The sequence below is a fragment of the Polypterus senegalus genome, chromosome 10, assembly GCF_016835505.1.
Source record: "Polypterus senegalus isolate Bchr_013 chromosome 10, ASM1683550v1, whole genome shotgun sequence".
Classification (NCBI taxonomy): Eukaryota; Metazoa; Chordata; class Cladistia; order Polypteriformes; family Polypteridae; genus Polypterus; species Polypterus senegalus.
In genome coordinates, this window is record NC_053163.1 from 40,493,307 (window position 1) to 40,518,346 (window position 25,040).

General features: G+C 38.5%; 1 protein-coding gene across 4 annotated transcripts in view; it reads left to right on the plus strand.

Moving 5' to 3' along the window:
- Positions 1 to 25,040, plus strand: part of slc16a2 (solute carrier family 16 member 2) — a 181,192-nt gene that overhangs the window by 125,747 nt on the left and 30,405 nt on the right. For all 4 annotated transcript variants that reach the window (XM_039765758.1, XM_039765761.1, XM_039765762.1 and 1 more), the window contains 3 exons: positions 1,254 to 1,397; positions 1,542 to 1,770; positions 4,601 to 4,844. In XM_039765758.1, coding sequence (XP_039621692.1) covers positions 1,254 to 1,397; positions 1,542 to 1,770; positions 4,601 to 4,824 — 597 coding nt within the window. In that variant the 3' untranslated portion in view covers positions 4,825 to 4,844. The remainder of the gene's footprint in view (positions 1 to 1,253; positions 1,398 to 1,541; positions 1,771 to 4,600; positions 4,845 to 25,040) is intronic.

A 25,040-nucleotide genomic window follows, 5' to 3' on the forward strand; every position in this document is an offset into this window, starting at 1 on the left:
GTTTGATTTCAGCCTATTTAATCTGAGGCCAAATAACTTGTGAAAGAAGTGGCTTATGCAGGTTTAGACAGGAAGCTACAAAACTGACCATGTCCTCCGCTAAACCAGTATAATATTATTCAGTGTCCTTTTAATGAATGCTTTCTCTTACTCTTTGGATGTAAAGCTGTTTTTTGACTATGCAAGCACTTGTGTTACAACTGGCTTAGAATATCACCATTTGTCTTTCGTATGCTCAGTTAGTCTGATTTCAACTTACTTCATCTGAAATGTTACCTTAATAATGACTTGCTATCATATGTTTTAGCTTCACTGACAAGCCATTTCTTAATATTATGGAAATGAGACTTTAGTCTTCATACAAAAAGTTTCATGTGTACTTGTTACCCTGTTTGAGGTTTAATAATCTATTGAAACCTGTCAGTGTTTAGAAAAATAAAAGATTAACTCTGTGAAAAATCCTGATAGAGCAGTAGTGCATTATGAACCCAGTATATGTTTGTTTTATTTAAGATATTAGTGTGAAATTACCTGTTGTCTTAGTTATACTTGCTTGTCTGTTTATTCTTCTTTCTGTAAGGTAACTAAGTTCTCAATTTTGCTGAAATTTGGCATAAATATTTTTAAAGGAAATCTGTCAGAAACATCATTTTATATTGAAATATCTTAAGAAAAGTGCATTCTGCAAATTTTTCATATTTCTAAATCTCCAGTTTAAAGAGCATTGGTGAATTTTTTGAATCATATAAAACATCAAAAGATTCTTTAGTATCTCAATTACAGGTTAATGTACTGATTCAAAAGATGGTATTTTGAATTCTATAACTCTTTTCTATCTAATAGCCATTCCAGATGGCAAAATTCAACTTACTGAAACAATAGCTTAAAATAAATTAATAGTAATTAGTAATACGAACTGTAATTAGCTATATACACTCCACAACCATTACTGACATAACACTGACAAAGAAAACTAAACCTATTTTTGAGCATGCCACTATACTAATGTACTGTAACTTAAAAATATTGCAGTTTTCATATAGAAAAAAAATCAAAGCTTGTTGAGACTGACCTGAAGTTTGTCATGGTAACTTAACAGGTTTAAATAAATAATCAATGAATGGTATATCAGCCATGGTTTGTTGTTAAACTAACAATAAATATAACACTCAATAAAATGTACAATGTAGTTCAAATAAGAAGTGTAACTATAGTGAAATTTGTCATATGTAGATGAATTTGTATTCTTCCAGGTAAAATATGTTGAAGAAGAATTTAAAGAAACAGAAAAGGAGTGGATTTTATTGGTGTGTATTGGAGTGGCATCTGGAATTGGTCGCCTAGTCTTTGGTAAAATAGGAGACCTAATACCAGGACTGAAAAAGATTTATTTGCAGGTAACAATTTTGTTTTTAATTATCTGTCATTATTGTTATTAACTCTTCTATAATATATACATAGCAAACAAAAATATAATCAACAGTGTATGTTTAAGTTATTTAAAGCATTACTGAAAATAATAATACTTTTCTCCTCCTTAGGTATTTTCTTTTTTGGTCCTTGGTCTCATGTCCATGATGATCCCTTTATGTCGCATATTTGAAGTAATCACTTTGCTTTGCATCTTTATGGGTCTCTGTGATGGCTGCTTTATTACTCTTATGGCACCTATTGCATTTGAGCTCGTTGGTCCTTCCCAGGCCTCTAAAGCTATTGGCTACCTTTTGGGTCTAATGGCAGTCCCCATGACAGCAGGGCCACCTATTGCAGGTGAGTTTTGCATACTGCAGGCAAAGAAAAATAATACTGATTATCACCATTTCAGTTTACCTCACTGTGCATAAAATTTAAACCAAAAACAATAAGTTCAAATGCATGTTGCTAGCTAAATAGTGAAAACTACAGCATACGTGATGAGTTTGAAGTTATAATGTTTTTAATTTGTCATATGGTTTTGTTAGATTCTGCATATGTAGAACCTGAAGAAAGCAAACTGTATTTAGAATATAGTGTGTATGAATGTACGTACAGGTAGTATGCAATTATAATGTGTCACTTAATAAATGAAGGAACTGTAATACATTAGGTTGAGGTGCAATAAATCATTAATGGCAAAAGGTATTTAATGTCAATGAGTAATGTGAAATGAACAAAAAATTGAATTTGATATATGTTCCAGTGAGCTGTAATCTTGAAAACATTTAGTTGTTAATGTTCAAAGCATGATGTGTAAGAACAGATAGAAACTACAAGAGTGCTGGGACACCCTTAGACAAACCCCATGTAATTGAAGAATGGAAAGGAAATGCGTATAAAACACAAAAAGCCTTTTCATGTGAGAGTCTCATGTAGTGGCCTGCTCAAGATGGCAGTTCTTCTAGTTATGCAGCAAATGGGCTGGAAGAAACAGTTCTAGGTGAGCGGATACCGGAGCATAGAAAATTTCTACTGGCCATCACAGAATTATAGTTGATGTGAAGGATGTCACTTCCCTCATTAACACTAGAATCCCTGAAGCCTACGAAAAATCTTGTAACCCTGCCCACCTTAAATCCCTTTGCACCTCTCCATCAGCGTCTTTTGTTTTATAAATGTGTCGATCAGCACAAGCTGAGCTGAACTTGGACAAGGAGTTCTCCTTGCTCAAGTCAAGGCTCCTTATCTGCTTGTGAGTTTTCTGGAGTTTTATAGGGTAAATAATACAGTATATTGTTATTTAGAATACATGCATTTCATGCGTGTTCTGTGTCTAACGAGATCTGGGTAAGTGTAGGATGAAAGGAAATGCAAGGAATGACATGCTGAATGCATACCTAAAGCAGAAACTTTTTCCATGTTATACTAATAATGAAGTGAAGTGTATAATGTGTGAAGACTTTAATCCAAATATCAAATAAACACATTCACTTTTATTCAAGAATATAACCAAAAAAAAAAAAAAGCATTTGATTTTTATGTTGCTGTCAATGACTTAAATATCCAAGCTCAAATGTCAATTGACAGGGAATTTACATGTATTCTTGAATTGTGCAGCGGTAAGAACTGCTGCCTTATAAACAAAAGGTCCTGGGTTCAAGACTGGGTGCTCTGTGTTTTGAGTAGTGAGTTGCTATTATTTTTATTACTATAATATAATAAAAACATACATTTAATTTGAGTCTGTAACACCCGGTGTAAATTTTGGCTACTCTCCCTCTCTGAGTTGACAGCATTTATTTCCATTCTTTTCACAAGAGCAGCAAAGACCACAGTGGGCGCTGTTGCTGATACCTGCTCAGAACTATTTGTTGTACTGGTAATCAAAGATACGATGTCCCGTGACCGCTATCAGACTGGACAAAGGTAGGACTGTAACAGCAGACAGCTTCTTCACAACGCTTTCACTGGCTAATAGATTGTTGCACCGCAACGCAGCTCTGCTCTGCACCAGAAGTAAAATGGGACTTCCACCTGCAGCTATAGTCACTTTAGTACACGAATAATTCACCACACTAGTGTTTAGATCTGGTATTGTCATGCTGACGGTGTACGCGCCCAAAAAGAAGAAGCCTTTGATTTCAGTCTGTAACAGCCGGTGTAAAGTTTTGCTACCCGTGAAAGACATTGTTGAATGGGTATAAGCAGACACACAAATGCCGGTGAATCATGTTGTCACTTGAATTTTTTGTTATTCAGTTTTATTCTTGAATAAAAGCAAACTTGTTTCGTTATACCATGAAAATGTTAATTTTATATTTCAGTAACCACTTGAATGATATTAAATCTGTCTCTGCCTCTGTCACACACACACATGCACACATTCATACATTAAAATGTCACTACTTCAAAACACTATGCCATTTGAACATGAGTTGTCATTTGAACATGTTTTTTTTATCTTGCCTATACTCCATGGCATAGCGTTTTCAAATAATCCAGTCTGATAGCGGTCACGGGACATCATATCTTTGATTGCCGGTACAACAAATAGTTTTGAGCAGGCATCAATCACAGCAGTACCAACTGTGGTCATCGCTGCTCTTGTGAAAAGAATGGAGATAAACATTATCAACTCAGAGAGGTTGCCAAAATTTACACCAGATGTTTCAGACCTAAATCAAATGTATGTTTTTAATATATTATAGTAATAATAATGGCAGCTCACTACTCAAAACAAGGAGCGCTGGGACTTGAACCTGCAACCTTTCCGTAATAAGGTAATAAATCTAAATTAGAATACAACTAATATATACTGTTGAAGGCCACCTGGTTTTGTTAACTAATAACATGGGTTAACTGTAACACAGTTTCTCTCTCTCTCTCTTTCTCTCTCTCTCTATCTCTCCCCCCACTGGCAGCATAATTAGTCTACGTGACCAGAAACTGACATGTTAGCAACAGCTCTAAGAGTAAAGAAGATAAATTTTATGCTTTTATTCTCGGTTTTCCTAGTAGGCCTAAAATAAATCTAGCTTTCCATGACCCTTTAAAGATCAGTGATAAGATATATGAATATTAACTGAATTAAGAGCTGAATTAAAGGGAAAAAATATGAAAATTGATGGATGAATGTTGACTTTTTTGTATCGCATGTTCATTAAATTATGTTTCTAAATTGCAGGGATACTGCATGATTATTTAGGTAACTACCATGTAGCATTTTACCTTGCTGGAGTTCCACCTATCATTGGAGGTACTGTACTTTGCTTTGTCCCATTCATCTATCAGCAAAACCTGAGAAGCCATCAGAGAAGAGATGTCAGCAAAAATAAGATGCTGCCTTCAGACAGTATTAAGAATGGGGACCTCTTACCTGGACTCACTGAGGCAGAGACACACCTTTAAAGTTTTTTATATGATAAAAGGTATGTTTTATGAATAGTAAAAAAGACTTTGGTAAATGTACAAGTACTCTTTCAACTTTTTTACTTAAGTAAAAGTAAAAAAGTACAGGCTCTGAAATATACTCAAAATGTAAAGGTATAAAGTAGCCTCTTCAATAACGATTGTACAAGCAGTTTCTGTTCAATGCTGACTGAAAACTTACAGTATATTAATACTGCTTGAAAAATATCAAATCACTGTAACTTCAGATTACCAACAAAACAAAAACAGTATATACAGTAGATAATGAACATTCACATTGCTCCAGTGCTCACTTTTCAATATCAGCAGGCCAATTTTGTCAGAAATTCCTTTATTTTTACAAAACTACCAAAATCTTTTATTCAACTTCATCAGAAGCTGGTCCTCAAAGTTCTCTGAATCAAGGTGTGTCCTTTTGGGTGTAAAAATCATTCTTGCAGTGCTGAAAAGCCTTTAACAGGAAGCCTTCTCTTTCTTCATCATGTAAAGCACTTTGAGCTACATTGTTTGTGTGAAAATATGCTATAGAAATAAATGTTATTGTTGAGCTTCAGAGACAACTTGGATATTGCTGGGAATGGGAATCACTTTTCATAGACACATGCCTGCCTTGTTTTCACAGTCGAGTCCCCGCTCCGTTCTTCTTTCTTGTTATAATGTTTCCATCTTGTTAAGTCCGGCATGCGTGATTCGTGCTGATTGATACTTTATTGGGATTGTCATTCCTGTATACCACTGGCCCATTCGTTTAGGTTGAAATCGGTCTTTATGCTGAGAACATGAAAGGATGAAAAATAGAAAAATACTTAATTCCCCACATATGCATTAAAACTAAAGTAACGGGCTTGTTTTTAGAATGTAAGGAGTAAAAAGTACAAATCTCTGTGTTAAAATGTAAGGCGTAAAAATAAAAAGTCATCAAGTACTCAAGTAAAGTACAGATACCTCAAAATTCTACTTTCTGTAAGTACAGTAATGAAGAATTTGCAATTTGTTACTTCCCACCTCTGGTAATAGTATTGTCACTTGTACAGACTACAGTAACACCCATGATGAATAAGAATGCATTAAAATAATATAACTTTAAGCAAAAATCATCTAACCTTCCCTACAGTACAAACATTCAAATTACATTTTTTTTCTGAATGCTTACACATGGTTTCTGAAACTACAGTTTTTTTTCAAAACTCTAAACACAATTCCATAAAAAACGTTCAGACAGCATAAAAAATGTCAGGCATCTCTTTAAAAACCACACACTTTATTTAAAACCATATACTGTAAACCAGGCATGTCAAACACGCGGCCCACAACACAGATCCTAGTTAGCACTAAACTTGTACAAAATGATTACTATCATTTGTGATTGAATCATTCTGCATCTTCGGCGTTACTTATTGACATTTCTTACTTCTGCCTTCTGACAAAAGCACGTTTTCCCATGGCATTACGGTACCGGAAACGTCATCTGCTAGTATAGTTGCAGCCGCGAAGTCGCAACTGAAGTGCTAGGCTGCGGTCCGTGGCCCACTACCGGGCCGTGAGAGAACTGCCAGCAACAGAGATTCACTCAGTGAAGGGCTACAGCAAAAAGGCTGCCCCCTTCACTGAGGGCACTTTTCAGAATGCTAGGCAGGCGGGGCTTTGCAGTGGCGCATAAAGAGGACAGAGTCCACGGTGAGAGAGTATTACAACAAAGTATTTTTATGTTTCTGACAGTTTCCCCATATGACACGAGTCCACAGAAATCTCATTACTACGAAGTACATTCAGCAGCAGATATTTTCATTACAACGAAGTGACCTTGAAATGCTTGAATGAATCATCCACAGAGCAGTTAGTTCTGCGGTCACAGCTCGGTTGTGGACATTTGCACAATGATCCCCAAACAGAAACACTGTAAAAAATGTTCTTTCTTCAAACTTTCCTTGTACTGTTTTTTTGCTGTTTTTGTTTTGTGTGGTTTTAAGTGATACATTTTCCTTATTGCTCGTCAACATTTGAAAAACATCCATTAGAATTTAACTCATTATCACCCTTCTATAGAAATGGCATACTTGTTATATGCAAAAAAGCAGAATTCTCTCGGGTTGCCAATGTATGCGAACTGCTGCATTTGAAGACGCCAAAAAAGCCGGTTTTATGTGGTTTCCCTGATGGTTGTTCAAGAAACATTCATATTAATGCGGCACTCATTCAAGAAAATATGAGGTTTTTAAACTCTCTTGGGACCTGGACAAACAATCTCACAAGCAGCAATAGCGCTTCGGGACGCACTTCAGCGTGTCGTTCCCATTGGGTGGTGGGGATCCCAAATCCCAAAAGAGTTCAGAAACCTCACAATATGAAGAAGAAGAAAAGGATAATTTGGCTTCTGATTGATAACTGTGCTGACCACAACATGCTTCTGCACTTAGATAATGTTCACGTTGAATTCCTCCCACCCAATTGCACGGCAGTGCTTCAGCCATTGGATTTGGGCATCATTCGCACCCTGAAAATGTATCATCGCAAGGAAATGCTGAGAAAAATTCTCGTAAGCATAACTTGTAGACAGGACAAGATTAAAATAATGCGAAGGAAGCTATTGAAGCTGCTTCCATTTCCAACATCCTATCTTTGTGATGCACGTTTTCTGCAGTGACAGCAACCAAAAAGGGATTACGGAGTAGACTGAACATAAGCAACACACTTCGCGTGTCACTGTCTTCCATCCTCCTCAGATGGGATTGTCTGTTTGCAGGATCACAAGCTCAGGGCTCTCACTGATTCTGCATTATGGTAAGCTGTATAGTTTCTATTACTAAATTATAACTTAACATAATCACCCCATAAACTCCAAACTCCAACAACCCACCGGTCCCTGGAAAAATTTGCTTCTAGTAAAGCGGTCCTTGGTGTCAAACAGGTTGCGGACCACTAGGCTACACTACTGGCTGGGCTGCTGACTGGCCACTGGGCAGAACTGACCATCACGAGTAGTAATAGCTCGCATATTTTCATGTTTTTTGGTCTTGTTTTATGTAATTTCGTGCTAGTATTGCAACGAACAATTAGTGCAGACTACACCTGAAGATCTGAAGTGGATGCGAGAGGTCGGGGAGTTGTTTATTAACAGATTTTTGTGATTTTGAGTTTGTATAATTAGTGTAGGTCAGGGGGCTTTTTGCATATTGGCTTATTTTAAAATATAAACCTTGAAGTAAACTTAGTAAAGTAAAATTAGATTTTTGGAGGATTTGTTTTCCAACATATATTACTGAGCAATGAATTCAGTGAGCGTTTTCGTGATTTCAGTTCACACGAAGAGGACTTTGTGCTGTTTACGTCACCATATTCTTACAATGTTGAGAATTCGCCTGAGAATATCCAAATGGAATTGATTGAACTGCAGTCAGATTCTGTTCTGAAGGCAAAACACAACGAAGTTGGTATGCCAGGCTTGTATGCTTACCTGCCACCCTCATACAGTATGTGCAGATCTATAAGTTGGCACCGAGAGTACTGTTTATGTTTGGAAACACTTACCTTTATGAGCAATTGTTTTCATTAATGAAAGATACCAAACCCCACATCGCTCAAGACTTACTGTCGAGCACATTTCATCCCTCATAAAAGTTGCAGCTGCACAAGATTTCAAGCCTGATATTGACGAACTGGTTACTAACAAGAGATGCCAAGTGTCGGGACAAAAGAAACAGATCTCACACTGTAAGACTCCTATATAAGCAATGAATATAATATAATGAATATAATATAATGATATAAGGGCCTAGCTAAGAGGCCAAGACTCTAATTGTACGCTGTTGTACGGAGATTGTATGGAAATAAATTGCTTTTCTTTAAACTTTAAGTGTTACATTTTTTAAAGTTTTCAGTATTGGAAAGAAAGCTACAGTAACTTTGTATAATAGTATTTGCTACAGTGCGGCCCGCTGACGCACGTATGGCAGTCGAAGCAGCCAACCAATGGTAGTGAGTTTGACATGCCTGATATAAACTCTTCAAAAATGGTACTTTTCCATCAAAACTGTACACACAAACCATCAAAAGAATAGCTCATCTTACGGACTAACTACATAGTGATTGGATAAATGCAAAACAATGCAATCTCTGGAGAACAGATAATATGATTTCATGTGATGAAAACAGATCAGATGTAACTGAAAGTTGGGCTCAATGATTAGAACTTTTTCATATGTTTTACATTATTGCGATTGAATGTTTGTTTTTATAATACTCAATTTCTGGATCAATCACTCTTTTGTCAAAACCTTAAACAATTTTTACCTGGTTAGACACCATTTGAAGATTTGATTAACTCTTTTTGCAAAACTCTAAACACATTCTCATTCACAAAACAGACTTTTATGTGGGATACACCTTGACATAGAATGGCACACATAGGCCACAAAGGTTAAACACAAAAAACACACTGTTGTTATCGATAACACACCATCACTGAAAATTGTTCACACATGTCCAATCAGTGATTTGCTGAACCCAATCTGTAAACATGATATAAGCCAGTTCAAATGCAAGTGGCATGTGTGAGCTGAATTGTGATTTCAACAATGGAGCGTAGCAATAGAAGAGAAAAAGGAGTGTGTGTCAGAGGTGGTGGAGGAGGGGAAAGAGGAGGAAGATGAGGAAGACGAAGACCAAGAACAATAGCAGGAATTCCAAATTAAATCAGAGCAACAATCAGTTATGATTTTCTGGGTCATGGCATGACTATGAGGGAAGTAGGACAGGGTGTTCACCTGAATTTAAGAAGATTCTCAGTGGCCTTCATAGTCAGAACATTCAGAGAAGAAAACTGGTAATATATCTCTGTGGTCCATGAATATTACACTACAGTGAATTTATACAGTAAGATGTCTCAGTAAATCAACCTTAATACTCTAGGGGATAGGAAACAGTCTCTTACAGTGGCATACTATATCTGTATTGTACAGTATTACACAAATCCTACAGTATAGACACTTTTAACAAAATAATCCCTTTTTGTACAATTGAAAGATGGCCACATCTACATAATAGGAAACTCTCATTGTTCATATGATGCTTCAAAATAATGCAATTCGACTGCGTGAAATACAACAGCAGATTACTGAAGACAATAGTCATTTTGAAGGACTCAACAATGTGAGCCTTAGCACAATTGACCATGTTCCACAGCATATTCAGATGCAAGCTTTACAAGTACCATTTGAGCCCAACTTTGAAAGAGTAAAAGAGCAGAGAAATTAGTATGTGTAAGTAAGTGTATATTCAGACTTACAATACTGCTATATAGTATCCTGTTCTATATGTAAAGGCAGAATATGTATAAAAGCCTATGATGTCTGTCATGCTGTAGCATTTACAAAGCTGCTCATTTTGTTCTATTTTGAGAACATTTGAACTGGATTCCATGAACAAGCCTTTTGAATGCATTTTCTTGGATCAAGTTGAGTTTACAGTTTCTCGATTGCTTAGACACATTTCTTGAAAATAAGCTCCATTTCCCAAAAATCTAAAAACAATTTCATAGCTGCTCACTCAACTCCCAAAAGTTTAAACTTCCTATTCATAAACAAACTCTATACTCAAGCCCATGCAATCTTATATCAGAACCAATCTTTGCCGTCAGACATCACAAACCCTCAAAAACACATAAACTACAACATAGCCTTACACCATACTGTGATCAATTTAAAACACTACTGTAAAATACTGTTACTGAAATGAGTAATGTTACTTATGCCCCCCTCCCCAACCCAATGACCTCTTTACATACTGAGCACTATATAAAAAACAAATGTAGAAATTTTCCAAAAAAAGAAGCCTATTCAGCTACACCATCCCTTCTTTGGTTATGGTCAGGCCAGAAAATTGCATTGACATCTAATGCAATAATTGCTAGAGTACACAAAAAGTACACTTTGTTCTACACTATATAGTCCTGTACAGTACTGTAATACATACTGTAACTATGCTCAAATACTTTGCATAGTATGGAAAAATCATGCCTACACATATTCCAGGGGTTGGTTTTTACAGTTTTTCTTACAGTAAAAGATACATTTTCCCAGATGACAATGTATCACATCTGGTCCTTTTAGTTTGTTGCTGTGATAATATTGTATAATCTGTTCAAAAATGCAAGAATTAGGTCAGTGTTGTAAGTTGGCATGGTGGTGGAGGACTCCATTCTGTGAAATGGCAGCACAAAGGGTAATGTTACCCCCATGTTGCCCTGGTACATTGACAATAGCCCTGTGGCTAATGATGCTTCTTCTCCTTCTTCTCACTGTTCCCAGGTTAAATCCAGCCTCATCAATGTATATAAACTCATGCCAGGCTTCCTCCGCTTCCATTTACAAAACTCTCTGAAATACAGTAAAAGATCACATTGTATAGATTAATATACTGTAGGTCTGCTATACAGTAAAATAAATTACATGTACATTTAGAAAAGGTTATGTGTGCAGTGCACAATACCACAGTCAGTGAACAAAATCTACCTCCACATATTCACACCACATGACTTTCACCCTGTCTGAATTTCTCTCAAATGGCACTCTATACAGTTGTTTCATCAGAAGCATATTCACATAGGAGCAAGAGAGAGAGATCATAAACCTCATTTTTGCCAATAATACAATCAGACTTAGAAAAATTCAAACTCATATTGTCAATGATCACATAGTTTTTAATAATAAACAACAATTCTCTCTATCAAAAATAGTCTGCATCCTTAAAAACCATTCAAGAATACATGTAAACTCCCTGTCGACTGATATTTGAGCTTGAGGTTTTTAACTCATTGGCAGCCACATGTCTTCACACATTTTACACTTCATGTCATTATTAGTATAACATGGAAAAGGTTTCTGCTTTAGGTATGTGTTCAGCATTTCTTGAATTTCTTGCATTTCATTTCATCCTACACTTACCCAGATCTTTGTATACACAGAACACATATAAAATGCATGTATTCCAAATAAGGATATACTGCATTATTTAGCCTATACAACTCCAGATCTCACACGCAAATAAGGAGCCTTGGCTTGAGCTGGGAGAAGATTTGCCTGAGCTGAGCTCCGTCAAGGTGGGGAATTGGACAGCAGGCTGCTTGCTGCTTGGGCTGATTGACGCATTTACAACACAAAAGACACTGATGGAGACGTGAGAAGGGATTTAAGGTGGGCCAGGAATACATGTTTTTTTTTAGGCTTCATTTTAGTGTTAATACAATAGATGGCAGTGTTCCTCGGGCATGATCCCAGTATGAATGCCAGTAGGGCATGTTGTGCGCTGTAGTCCTGAAGGACAGCCCTGTCAGGGTCCAAAAGTGCCACCAGGGTGCGCTGTTGAGGAAAGGCCTCATTGTTTTGTGGGACCTGCGGAAGTGCTATATCACCAGAAGTACTTCCCGGTCCTCTATAAAAGGAGCCGCTCCACCTTGGGATTCAGAGTTGATAAAAGGTGGACAAGGCTGCATGGGGGAGGTGGAGAGAGAGTGAATAAGGAACAAGAATTAAATTAAAACTATTGTGTTCACTGGAGAGAAGCCTGTACAAGGTATGTCCCTGAATTAAAACAATACATGTTTTGAACACTGTCTTGGTGCGTTTAGAGTTTTAGACTCAGTCTTCACTCTTCACAATGCACATATACTGTACAGTATATACTTTTTAGATAGAACTTTATTTGTCCCCAGTAGGAAATTTAGCTTTTTACAGAAACAGTTTAAATAATCAAATACATTAATAGATAAGTAAATAAGTAATAAATAAATAAATACACACATTCACATCTGTACACACACTAGAATGACTATAAAGAAAGAAAATTGAAAAGAATAAAAGTTCTGACTTGACAGTCATAGTCACAGTGAGGTAGTATGCAGACATATTGCTGTTGGCATAAAGGACCCCCAGTAGAGTTTCTTGACACACTGCTAAATAATTCATTGGCTGAAAGTCCTCAGTGCTAGTGTGTCTGGAAGAGGATGTGCAGCATTGTTCATAATGGCAGCCAGTGTTGTTTTAATTCTCTTCTTCACTATGACCTCCTGGAGGTCCAGAGTGTCTCATATAACAGAGCTTGCCGTATTAAAAAGCTTGTTCATTTAGACGGCCTCTCTTGAAATGATCTTAGCAGCCCAGCACACCGCAGTGTAGGAAATCACACTGACCATCACAGAGTTATATTGTAGATGTGAAGGATGTCACTTGCATCATTAAAGGAATTCAGTCTCCTAAGGAAAAGGAGCCTGCACTGCCCTTACTTCTATAGTTCCTCTGTGTTCCAAGATCAGTCCAATCTTTCGTTAATGTGGACCTCCAAGTACCAACCTGTCATTAATGTGGATTCCCAAGTACTTGTAGGAGTGCACCACCTCTACATCTATTCCTTGAATAATGACCAGACACAGAAGCTCTTTGGTGTGGTGAAAGTCAAAAAAAAAAAAAAAGTTTTGCTGATGTTAAAATGCAGACAATTCTCTTTACACCAAGAAATGTTTCCACTTAGCTCCTATAATCTGTCACATCCTATTTATCAATAAACCCCAAGCATACAATCATTTGAGAATTTCTGCAAGTGACATGACCTGGTGTTATATTTATAGTCTAAGGTGTACAGAATGAAGAGAAAATGAGACAGGCCTGTACTTTGTGCTGTTCCAGTGTTGTTCACATCTGTACCAGCCAGAATGCCAAAGTATGAATTACAAACTGTACTTTTAACTGTAATATGCTCCTCTTTACAAGATTTCCTCATTCGCATTAATGTCTAGTCCCCCTCTTATAGTTTTCCTTCACCACACTGGGTCTCTGTCTGCCCGAATAAGGTGAAATCCATCCAGGATTAAAACAGTGTTTATCAGGTTTTAGCCAGCTCTTTGTAAAGCAAAACATGCCACTGTACCTGGTTGTTCTATGGCCTGTAATAAGCGCAGACAGTGCATCCATCTTATTTGACAGCAATTGAACTTTTCCCATTGCAACAGATGGTAAACCAGTTCTAAAACCATTTCACGTTACTTTTACATCTCATACCAGTAGAAAAACAGCTCCTGCAGTAAAGTGTAACTGAGCTGCTTAGTCAACTGCAATCACAGTGCAAGTAGGATTACAGCAGTATTTAACACTAGAATCCCTAAAACCTCCAAAAAAAGTTGGAATGTTGGGCCACCTTAAATTCCTTCACAGCTCATCATCAGCGTCTTTATTTTGCAATTGTGTCAGTCAGCACAAGCAGCAAGCAGCCTGCTAACCCATTCCCCACTGACACAACTAAAGTGAGATGTAAAGTTCTTAGAGCCAAGTCTGTTTATCTGGGTGTGAGGTGTATGGAATTGTAGAGGGTAAATAATATATTGTTATTTGGAATACATTAGTAGTTATAGGCAGGGGGTTTCTGTCAAACTGTCAATCAAAATGATTAATGACTTTAAGCCCCTATGACGTCATACCGGAAGCCTCGCCCGTAAGCCACGCCCCGTCGCCCCCTGATGACGTCACTCCGGAAAGTCCCGGCCCCTCACGTGACCTATCTCCGCCCTTTTGGCAACGCCCCCTGGCGGTGGATGGGTGAAGGGCCCTCTGTCCCCGCCCAGACTCCTCCTTGAACCCGCCCCCGGCCCCTGATTGGTTCAATAAACTGTCAAGGGGCCGTTTGATGGATGTCTGACCCCCTCGTTGAACCCTCCCCTTGCATCTGATTGGTTCAGGAAACTGTCAAGGGGAATTTGATGGATGTCTGCCCCCTGCTTGACCCCGCTCCCACCCCACACCCACCTGTATTCCCAGGAAAGTGTCAAGGGCAGTTTGATGGATGTCTCTTATTCGGGTCAGTGAAAGGTACTTCGGCATAAAAAACCTAAGGTCTCGGGGGTATGGTCACTGTGAATAGTTAATACAGTAAAGAGAATACAGAACACACTCGTCCTATCTCATTTGAAAAACCCCAGGTGAATTTTGAACATCATGTCCTATGACTGGTTAACACTGCGGACGCAGACGCTAGATCTCTGTCATATGGACCATTACAGAGTAAAGATTATAGAATCTTTTGCAGTCTCCATTACAAGATCCATAGCACCAGCAGGAAGTTGGACAATAAAGTGCAGACCCTTTAGTTGGTCAGAATCATGGGGTAGCGCCCAGGGCCATATTCTAAAATATCTTAGATTATATCTATTTAGTTAGCATGTCGGTACTGTTCATTTTCAATATAGGTGGCATATTTCCCTGACCAGGGGTTTCTTGTCAAAAAGTTAAAATAAAACAGACATCCGAGATATTCCTATTGGAACAGCAACATTTTGCTATAGAGTGTAGAGGTTTGTCTTGCATTCTAATTCTTAAAGCTCTATTAAACTATTTTTCATTTCAAAGCAAAATGCCAACAATCATTTTGTTTATAACTAAATTAAATAAACCTTATAAATAGATCCCGGTGCTTGATAATACTTAACCCTAATTGATATCATTAAATGATACTTCTGTGTTTTATTCAGATTTAATATTTTTAATTTGCCTTTTAAGTTTTATTTAACAATGAACTCTTTAAGACACATTCAGACTATTTCGGACTGTGCATGTCAAAAAAGCTTATTATTTATTTCAAATGTTTTTATACATCACGGCAGTTTTTCAAATTTAATCACTCCACTTTTTCATGTGGTTATTTACTTCATAATTAACTTTATTTATTTTATTTTGGCACAAATGTCCTTACCATCAAGACTATCAGTCTAGTTCATATTCTAAACTCCAATATTTAATGTTCTTCCTGAATCAGGAGGAACACAAGCCTCACTTTTAGTGCCAGGTAAGATTCTAACAATAACCGGCTCATGTTAATTAGCCTCATACTAGCAGATGTTAAATAATGTTTTACCCAACTCGTTGCAACCCGTGGATCTGCCTACATAGATGACAGTTTAGCTGATAATATACCGCAGAACACGTAGGTTATGTTGTAGTGTGCGTGAGCTTGGGGTGATCCCTTGTTGATCCGCTATTAAGATGTTTTTAATCTCCTCTGTACTTAGTATTTGTAAATTTTAGTTTTTCCTATCTTATCTTTGTGATAGGGCGAGTCAATGTTTCATTTTGGAATAATAATGTCTAGCTTAATTCTGCCCCTGACTATGATCCCTGCACAAACCCTGGTCCTTTGACTCGTATTCAAGACGTTTGCAGACATTTGGAATCACAGTTCAAACTTACATCCCTTGACCCTGAATGCTACTAAAACCAAGGGTGCTTTTTCACAAACAGAGGGAAAAGCAGTTTTCAATGACAGCTGTCCTATGTCACCTGGACTACCTAAAAGAAAGAATAAAACCTCCCAGTTTTAGTAAAATTGTAATCCTTGCGCTAACGCATATAATAGATATGATGTAACTATTCACTAAAAACATTTTCCATCCTGATTGGCCTAACGTGTCCAAAGCCTAATCATCAGCCCTGTAGTGTATAGGCTCCTATAACCTACTATAACCGTTCTTATTTTCAGGGGCTCATAACTGCTGTAAAATGGAAGGCTATTACCAAGCATTAACAGAATTTCTAAAACTTTGTATTATACAAAGCCCCCTGAGTACCAAAGTGTTTATAACCTGTTGATGAAAATGCTGTTTTAAATTAAAGCCTGAACAAGATAACTGTTTTCTAATCATCATATAAAATGTTTAGTAAATAAAGAGAGACTAAATACAATTTATAAAAAAAATGGAACACCGGTGGACGGCTGAATAAACAAGGGAATCTAACTTAGCTTGAAATGCCGCAGAGTGTTTTACAAAATAAAACCCTACAACAGTGGTTCTCAAACTGTGGGTGATCCCCCTAGGGGGTGCGAAGTAACAAAAAGGGGGACTCAAAGATGTGAAAAAAAGAAAACAAGAGTCGAAAATATGAAAAATACATCTATTGAACCCAAAACAAATTAACTTAAACTACCTTCTGATACAGAAAAATAAATATAGAGATAGATAAATGTCGATAAAAGTTAAGTAGGTATAATAAAATATGCAAATAAAGTGTCATGAGAATAAAATCTGATTTTTCATGATTAGCAGGCCAAAGAACTGGCCATTTGAGAAAAAATAATCGTACATTTGTGTTGTAAGCAGAATCTGAATGACTTGGGCTGGCAAGAAAAGATATATAAAAGAAGATATCAGATGTCTCCAGTTCCTTTAGGGACTTTATACTGGCTATTATCATTTAAAATGAGTACAGAAATTAAGTTCTATGCTTTGTTTGGGGTGGATGTGATCAGAAAGGCAATGATGCTTCCAAAGATCAGTCAGGAAAACTGTTGGAAAAATGGGCAGAACTCTTTTGGAAACAAGGATTTTTCTTATAATGTTTTAAAATCGGACCTTTACAAAGATGCTTTTAGATGCTTTATTTTCTAAAGATGCTTTATTTTCATGTTAAAGCAACCGGTCGTTTTACTTGGCTACTGAACATGTATTTTTGTTCACTAACGCTTTAGTGTTTCATTAAGAATTACCGAATATTTGATCATTAGTTTAAGCAGAAAGAGTAATTAGCTCTGCTATTTTGTGAGCTATACAAGCGTGCTGAGCGGTTGGCTCCCATTTATGAGGTCACTAGCATGAGCTAAAGCTGCTGATTTAAAAAAAAAAAACATGATTTTAGTTTGATGAACTTCGGAAGTGCAAAAAGTGCTACTTACATCCCCTGCCTCTAGTTAAACCAGCACACTTATAAATCTCCGTTTAAATGCACAAGTGTACTTACAGAGTTTTCCTTTGTCAAAAGGCTCCTAGTTGATAGAAATGAACTAAGCAAAACAGTAAAAATCACTGATCGCAACAAATCCTAAAACACACGTGGAATCTGTCTCTCTTGTGCGGTGTGGGGTTACTTTTAAAAATAACTTCATTATATTACTCACACGTCTAAAATCACCCGGATTTTGGGTTACTATTCGGTATTAAAATAATTACATTTAGCGAAATGAATGAAAACACCGTTACAGTAAGCACCTGAAGTCTGTCTTCAACCGGTTGTCCAAATGAGAGTTTATAAAGCAAAAATGTTTTGTTATCTCAACCTTTTAAAAACAGGCGGCTCCGTACAGAGAGAGGCCATTTCGAAAGAGTATGCATTTCACAAGCAGGTCCCTTCTGCAAGTCGTTCAGAATACTTTTATGTCAGAGTTAATGCACCACCGCCCTGCGCTTTAAAGCCACTCCTAAATATTCTCAGAGGAGAGACCCCTGTTTGAATTTTCAGACTCTGAGACAAAAACTACTTAATTGGATTACCCATTTCGGTATGAAAAACTACTATTGTTTGCTTCAGTCCTATGAATTTCTACATTAATCGTCGTACACGTAGATAGAAAAAAAAAAGGGTTCATCTTATATTATACGCACACACTTCAAAATCACCTTTATAAATATTAATATTAAGGATTCAGCCATCCGTTTTTTTAAAACATACTCGTTTGGCGCCTATAATAATCGTGAATAGTCTGCATGAAGAATAGTTATATTTCATTTAATCCTATACAAAGATAAAAGAAATAATTTTTCTAAGAAGTTCATATAGACGCTGGGGGGCTATGTGCCTTGGAAACAGTTGAAAAAATGGCCAACGTATTCGTGGCCTGCCAAAGGGTGTTTTAAAGGCCTCTAGTTAAGCCAGCACTTTAGGTGATAGAAATGAGCTAAGCAAAAAATTTTAAAAATCACTGACCACAGCAAATCCAAAAACACACATGGAATCTGTCTCTCTTGAGCGGTATGGTGTTACTTTTAAAAATAACTTCATTATATTATACTTACAAAATGAGTAACCAAACATGTTATACTGTATATAGTGTAAGGGATGACAGGCATGGGTTGGCCACTCGACATGTACAGGACATGGTTCATTACTCAGCCTGGAAGACAATGTAATTAAGGAAGTTAGGGTTTTGCTCTTTTGTCTGATTTTAGACAGCCCCCGTAAAATAAATCCTAAAGTTAAGCTCTGTATATATGTGAACATTTTTGGCATCAGCCACCAATCAGCCCAGGCTAGACTTTTTATACGTCTCAAACATGATTTAAAAGGGAACTGCGGCATACGTTGGTGTGATTTTTACCAGGCTTATATCAAACTAGTTATCTCATGCATCACCTTGAAAAGTGAAGTACATTCCATGGACAGACATTCTGGGTGCTCACGAACAGGCTGGGGCCGGAGGAAGGGAACTTGCAGACAGCAAGTTGATAGTTGAGAATTCGGTCTAAAATAATTGGAGTGGAGATGGCTCTCTGAAAAGGGTGATCCTAAACTCCCTTAAAAAAGATGAAAAAATGACATAAGCAGCTTTAAAGTGCCTTTCTTTACTCCCAGAAGGACCTCAAAGAATTCCTCAGCGGCGTGGGAGTCATCATATGAGTTGCACAGCTCAAGGATGCAATCATCCCTGCCGGAACCTAAACTTCACTTTAAAAATGAAGTACAGCTCATGACTTTATGGTCTCAAGGGGGATGGGTGTTCGAAATGGCCAGCGATACAAAGCTGCTTTTAGATGCTTTATTTTCTAAAGATGCGTTATTTTCATGTTAAAGCATCTGGTCATTTTACTTGGCTACTGAACATGTATTTTTGTTCACTAACGCTTTAGTGTTTCATTAAGAATTATCTGAATATTTGATCATTAGTTTAAGCAGAAAGAGTAATTAGCTCTGCTATTTTGTGAGCTATACAAGCGTGCTGAGCTGTTGGCTAAAAGCTGACTGGGGTTTCAAGGAGGGGACAGACATCCATCAAACGGCCCTTGACAGTTGGTTGAACCAATCAGGTGCAGGGGTGAGTTTCAAGGAGGGGGCAGACATAGCAGGTCTCGGTGTGTCTGATTTCTTTCTCTCTCAATGTGCTTATTGCTGCAGCAAGCTGACAAAAGTATCTGTCTGTGAAATGGGAAAAAATCCAGGAGCTGCAAGTCATAAAGCCAATATGAGATATTTTAATTTCGTGTTCATATTAAAATCATAGATAGAACCAGAGAAAATGCTTCACTTTTTTATAAAGCACTTTCAGAAGGGCTTTCAGCAGGGAGCATATGTCCTCCGGAGAGAGGACTGGGAAGTGTGGGAAGGCCGGACGTCAGATGCTGCCTCACCGGGTGCCGATGCAGGCCCTTCAGGCCGACAGGGTACGGACGGGAACGTGGCCGGACTGGTCCAGGGACGACCTTGGGCATGTCTGATCTTGAAAGGACATGTCCTGGGCATGTCTGTGCTTGTCGAGGTAAAGGCTGTAACCTGCCCGGGCTTATTTTTCAGGAGAGGGGTGGGGGCCGGTGGGAAGTTCAAGGAGAGGGTAGACATCCATCAAACTGCCCTTGACAGTTTCCTGGGCATGCAGGTGGGTGTGGGGTGGGAGCGGGGTCAAGGAGGGGACAGACATTCATCAAATTCCCCTTGACAGTTTCCTGAACCACTCAGATGCAAGGGGAGGGTTAAACGAGGGATCAGACATCCGTCAAACGGCCCCTTGACAGTTTATTGAACCAATCAGGGGCCGGGGGCGGGTTCAAGGAGGAGTCTGGGCGGGGACAGGGGGCCCTTCACCCATCCACCGCCAGGGGGCGGTGCCAAAGGGGCGGAGATAGGTCACGTGAGGGGCTGGGACTTTCCGGAGTGATGTCATCAGGGGGCGACGGGGTGGGGCTTCTTGTATGCTGACATAAGGGGCGGGGCTTAAAAGTCATTAATCATTTTGATTGACAGTTTGACAGAAACCCCCTGCCTATAACTACTTACATTCTTTTCATGTGTGTTCCATGTCTACAGCGATCTTGATAAATGTAGAATGACAGGAATGTGAGGCAAGAAATGTACACGTAACTAAAACAGAAACTTTTTACATATAATGTATTTATTCCAAGTAACAATATATTATTTACACTATACAATTCCAGACACCTCACACCCAGATAAACAGATTTGAGCTCTGAGAATTTTACATTTCACTTCAGCTGCATCGGTGGGGGAATGGGATAGCAGGCTGCTGGGTGCTTGTGCTGATTGACACATTTGCAAAACAAAGGTGCTGATTGAAAGGTGAGAAGGAATTTAAGGGGGCACTTCATTACGAGTTTTTTCATAGGCTTCAGGAATTCTAGTGTTAATACACTCCATTTACATTTTCTCAGTGTCTTTTACTGTTTCAGGTGTTGCAGACATAAAGTACCCTCTGGGTCCTCTTTGTGACTCCATCCAAATTTGTATTTCATTTGAAGTAGCGTCATGACAAGGGTTTGCCTGGGTTTTCATTCATTGCAGTTTATTAGTATATTTAATAAATAAATGAATTTAATAAATGTAGGTTCAGGTACAATAGTGGTGGAGTCCTCCTTAGAGATCTGAGTGAAACTGAGAGAGTGATAAGCCAGAAGCCACATCAGCTATATTTTAAATTAGCAAAATACCTGCGCTTCGCAGCAGAGAAGAAATGTGTTAAAGAAGTTATGAAAAAGAAAAGGAAACATTTTAAACATAATGTAACATTTGCGTTCTATTTGTTTGCATAAGCACAGTCCTTCACCAGCAATTATTTAATGTTAGCTCAGACTCAGCACTTAAAAGTTTCTGTCGCACTTTTGCTGAGTTTGTGCCAAACACTATTCTATCTCTGACCATCTCATCTTCGTTTGCATAAGCACAGTCCTTCACCAGCAATTTTAACTTAGTTACAAAGTTATCAAAAGTCTCGTTTATACCCTGCGTCCTCTCATTAAACTTGTATCTCATGAATATCATATTCGTCTTAGGCATGACAAATGCCAGCGGCAGTGTGTCTATGAACTTAATTTAAAGTTAAGCTTTACACCTTGCTTTCCTATTTGTTTGCATAAGCACAGTCCTTCACCCGCAATTATTTAATGTTAGCTCAGACCAGGCACTTCAAAGTTTCTCTCGCACTTTTGCTGAGTTTGTGCCAAACACTATTCTATCCCTGACCATCTAATCTTCGTTTGCATAAGCACAGTCCTTCACCCGCAAATTTAACTCCGTTACAGCAATTTTAACTCAGTTAGAAAGTGATCCAAAGTCTTGTTTATACCTCGCGTCTTCTCATTAAACTTATATTTCGCGAATATCGTATTCGTCGTAGGCATGACAAACGCCAGTGGCAGCATGCCTATAAACTTAATTTAAACTTACAGTTTACACCATGCTTTGTTTCCGCAGTAGCTGCACTTATGAATATGCTTGTATGTGTCATTCACTTCATATTCTTTTGCTGCCTTCTCAATTGTATAATGCGTTTTTTGTGCAGCACTCTTTGGAGCTCTTCCTTGTTCTCTAAGTACTGTGTTCACAGTAAGTTCACTTGAGCCGCCCTCTTGTGTGATCTTGCGATGTCCATGGCTTTATTTAATGTTAGCTAAGACCCGGCACTTAAAAGTTTCTCTTGCACTTTTGCTGCCTTCTCATTTGTGTAATGCTTTTTTTGTTCAGTGCTCTTTGGAGCTCTTCCTTGTTCTCTACGTACTACGTTCACAGTCAGTTCACGTGAGCCACTCTCTTGTGTGATCTTGCGATGTCCACGGCTTTATTTAATGTTAGCTAAGACCCGGCACTTAAAAGTTTCTCGCTACAGCAATTTTAACTCCGTTACAAAGTGATCCAAAGTCTCATTTATACTTCGTGTCTTCTCATTAAACTTGTATCTCGCGGATATCGTATTCGTCGTAGGCATGACAAATGCCAGTGGCAGCGTGTCCATAAACTTAATTTAAACTTATAGTTTACACCGTGCTTTGTTTCCGCAGTAGCTGCACTTATGAATATGCTTGTATGCGTCACTCGCTTCATATTCTTTTGCTGCCTTCTCAATTGTGTAATGCGTTTTTTGTTCAACGCTCTTTGGAGCTTTTCCTTGTTCTCTACGTACTGCGTTCACAGTCAGTTCACGTGAGTCGCTCTCTTGTGTAATCTTGTGATGTCCACAGCTTTATTAATGTTAACTAAGACCCGGCACTTAAAAGTTTTTCTCGCACTTTCGCTGAGTTTGCGCCAAACACTAGACCGTCTCATCTTCGTTTGCATAAACACAGTCCTTTACTCGTGAATATTTACCTTATATGCGCAGGCACTCAATTATGTGGGAGGCGTGATGATGCGGGACGCAACTCCGCCTCACACGGCGACCGAGCTGCAGGCTATGGCTGTATATATGGTCGAAAGTAGGTTCCAGTTATGACTGTTACGCGTAGAATTTCGAAATGAAACCTGCCTAACTTTTGTAAGTAAGCTGTAAGGAATGAGCCTGCCAAATTTCAGCCTTCCACCTACACGGGAAGTTGGAAAATTAGTTATGAGTCAGTGACTCAGTCAGTCAGTGAGGGCTTTGCCTTTTATTAGTATAGATAAGATCAGTAACCAGTAAATAAGTTTAGAAAAAAAATGAAAAACAGTGAGAAATATGGAAACTCTGTAAGAGCCTGAAAGTTTTCTATATATCATATATATACAGTAATCCCTCCTTGATCGTGGGGGTTGCGTTCCAGAACCCCCCGCAATAGATGAAAATCCGCAAAGTAGAAACCATATGTTTGTATGGTTATTTTTATATATTTTAAGCCCTTATAAACTCTCCCACACTGTTAACATTATTAGAGCCCCCTAGACATGAAATAACACCCTTCAGTTAAGTTTAAACTGTGCTCCATGACAGGACAGAGATGACATTTCTTTCTCACAATTAAAAGAATGCAAACATATCTTCCTCTTCAAAGAAGTAAACGTCAGGGGCAGAGAATGTCAGAGAGAGAGAGTGCGAGAGTAAAGCAAACAATCAAAAAATCAATACGTGCTTTTGTGCTTTTAAGTATGCCGAAGCACCGCGATAAAGCGGCATTTTGTAGAGGAGCGTCCGTATCCTCTAGGCAAACAGCCTTTGTTCAAACAGCCCCTCTGCTCACACCCCCTCCGTCAGGCAGAGAGAGTGAGAGAGACAGAAAAAAGCAAACAATCAAGCAACGCGCGGGAAGCACATCGTATATCATTGAGGAGTTTTATTTAATATGTAATACATGCTCTGATTGGGTAGCTTCTAAGCCATCCGCCAATAGCAGCCCTTGTATGAAATCAACTGGGCAAACAAACTGAGGAAGCATGTACTTTAAATTAAAAGACCCATTGTCTGGAGAAATCCGCGAACCAGCGAAAAATCCGTGATATATATTTATATATATGCTTACATTTAAAATCCGCGATGGAGTGAATATATATATATATATATATATATAAACTGCCAGAAAAATACAATACTTTTTAATCAGAGTATAACATCAAGTCAATGAAACTTCTGGGATATTGATCTGGTCAGTTAAGTATAGCAGAGGGGGTTGTTAATCAGTTTCAGCTGCTTTGGTGCAGCAGAGGGCAACAATGAGATGACCCCCAAAACAGGATTGGTTTAACAGGTGGAGGCCACTGAAATTTTTCCCTCCTCATCTTTTCTGAATGTTTTTTACCTAGTTTTACATTTGGCTATGGTCAGTGTCACTACTGGTAGCATGAAGCTATACCAGGACCCTACATAGTTTGCACAGGTAGTCCAACTTCTTCAGGATGGCACATCAATACGTGCCATTGCCAGAAGGTTTTCTGTGTCTCCCAGCACAGTCTCAAGAGCATGGAGGGGATTCCAGGAGACAGGCAGTTACTATAGGAGAGCTGGACAGGGCTGTAGAATGTTCTTAACCCATCCGCAGGACCAGTATCTGCTCCTTTGGGCAAGGAAGAACAGGATGAGCACTGCCAGAGCCCTACAAAATGACCTTTAGCAGGCCACTGGTTTGAATGTCTCTGACCAAACAATAAGAAACAGACTTCATGAGGGTGGCATGAGGGCCCGATGTCCACTAATTGGCCCTGTGCTCACTGACCAGCACTGTGGAGCTCGATTGGCATTTGCCACAGAATACCAGAATTGGCAGGTCCACCACTGGCGCCTTGTGCTTTTCACAGATGTAAGCAGGTTCCCCCTGAGCACACGTGACAGACTTGAAAGGGTCTGGAGAAACCATGGAGAATGTTATGCTGTCTGTAACATTGTTCAGCATGACCGGTTTGGTGGTGGGTCAGTGATGGTCTGGAGAGGTATATCCATGGAGGGACGCACAGACCTCTACAGGCTAGACAACAGCA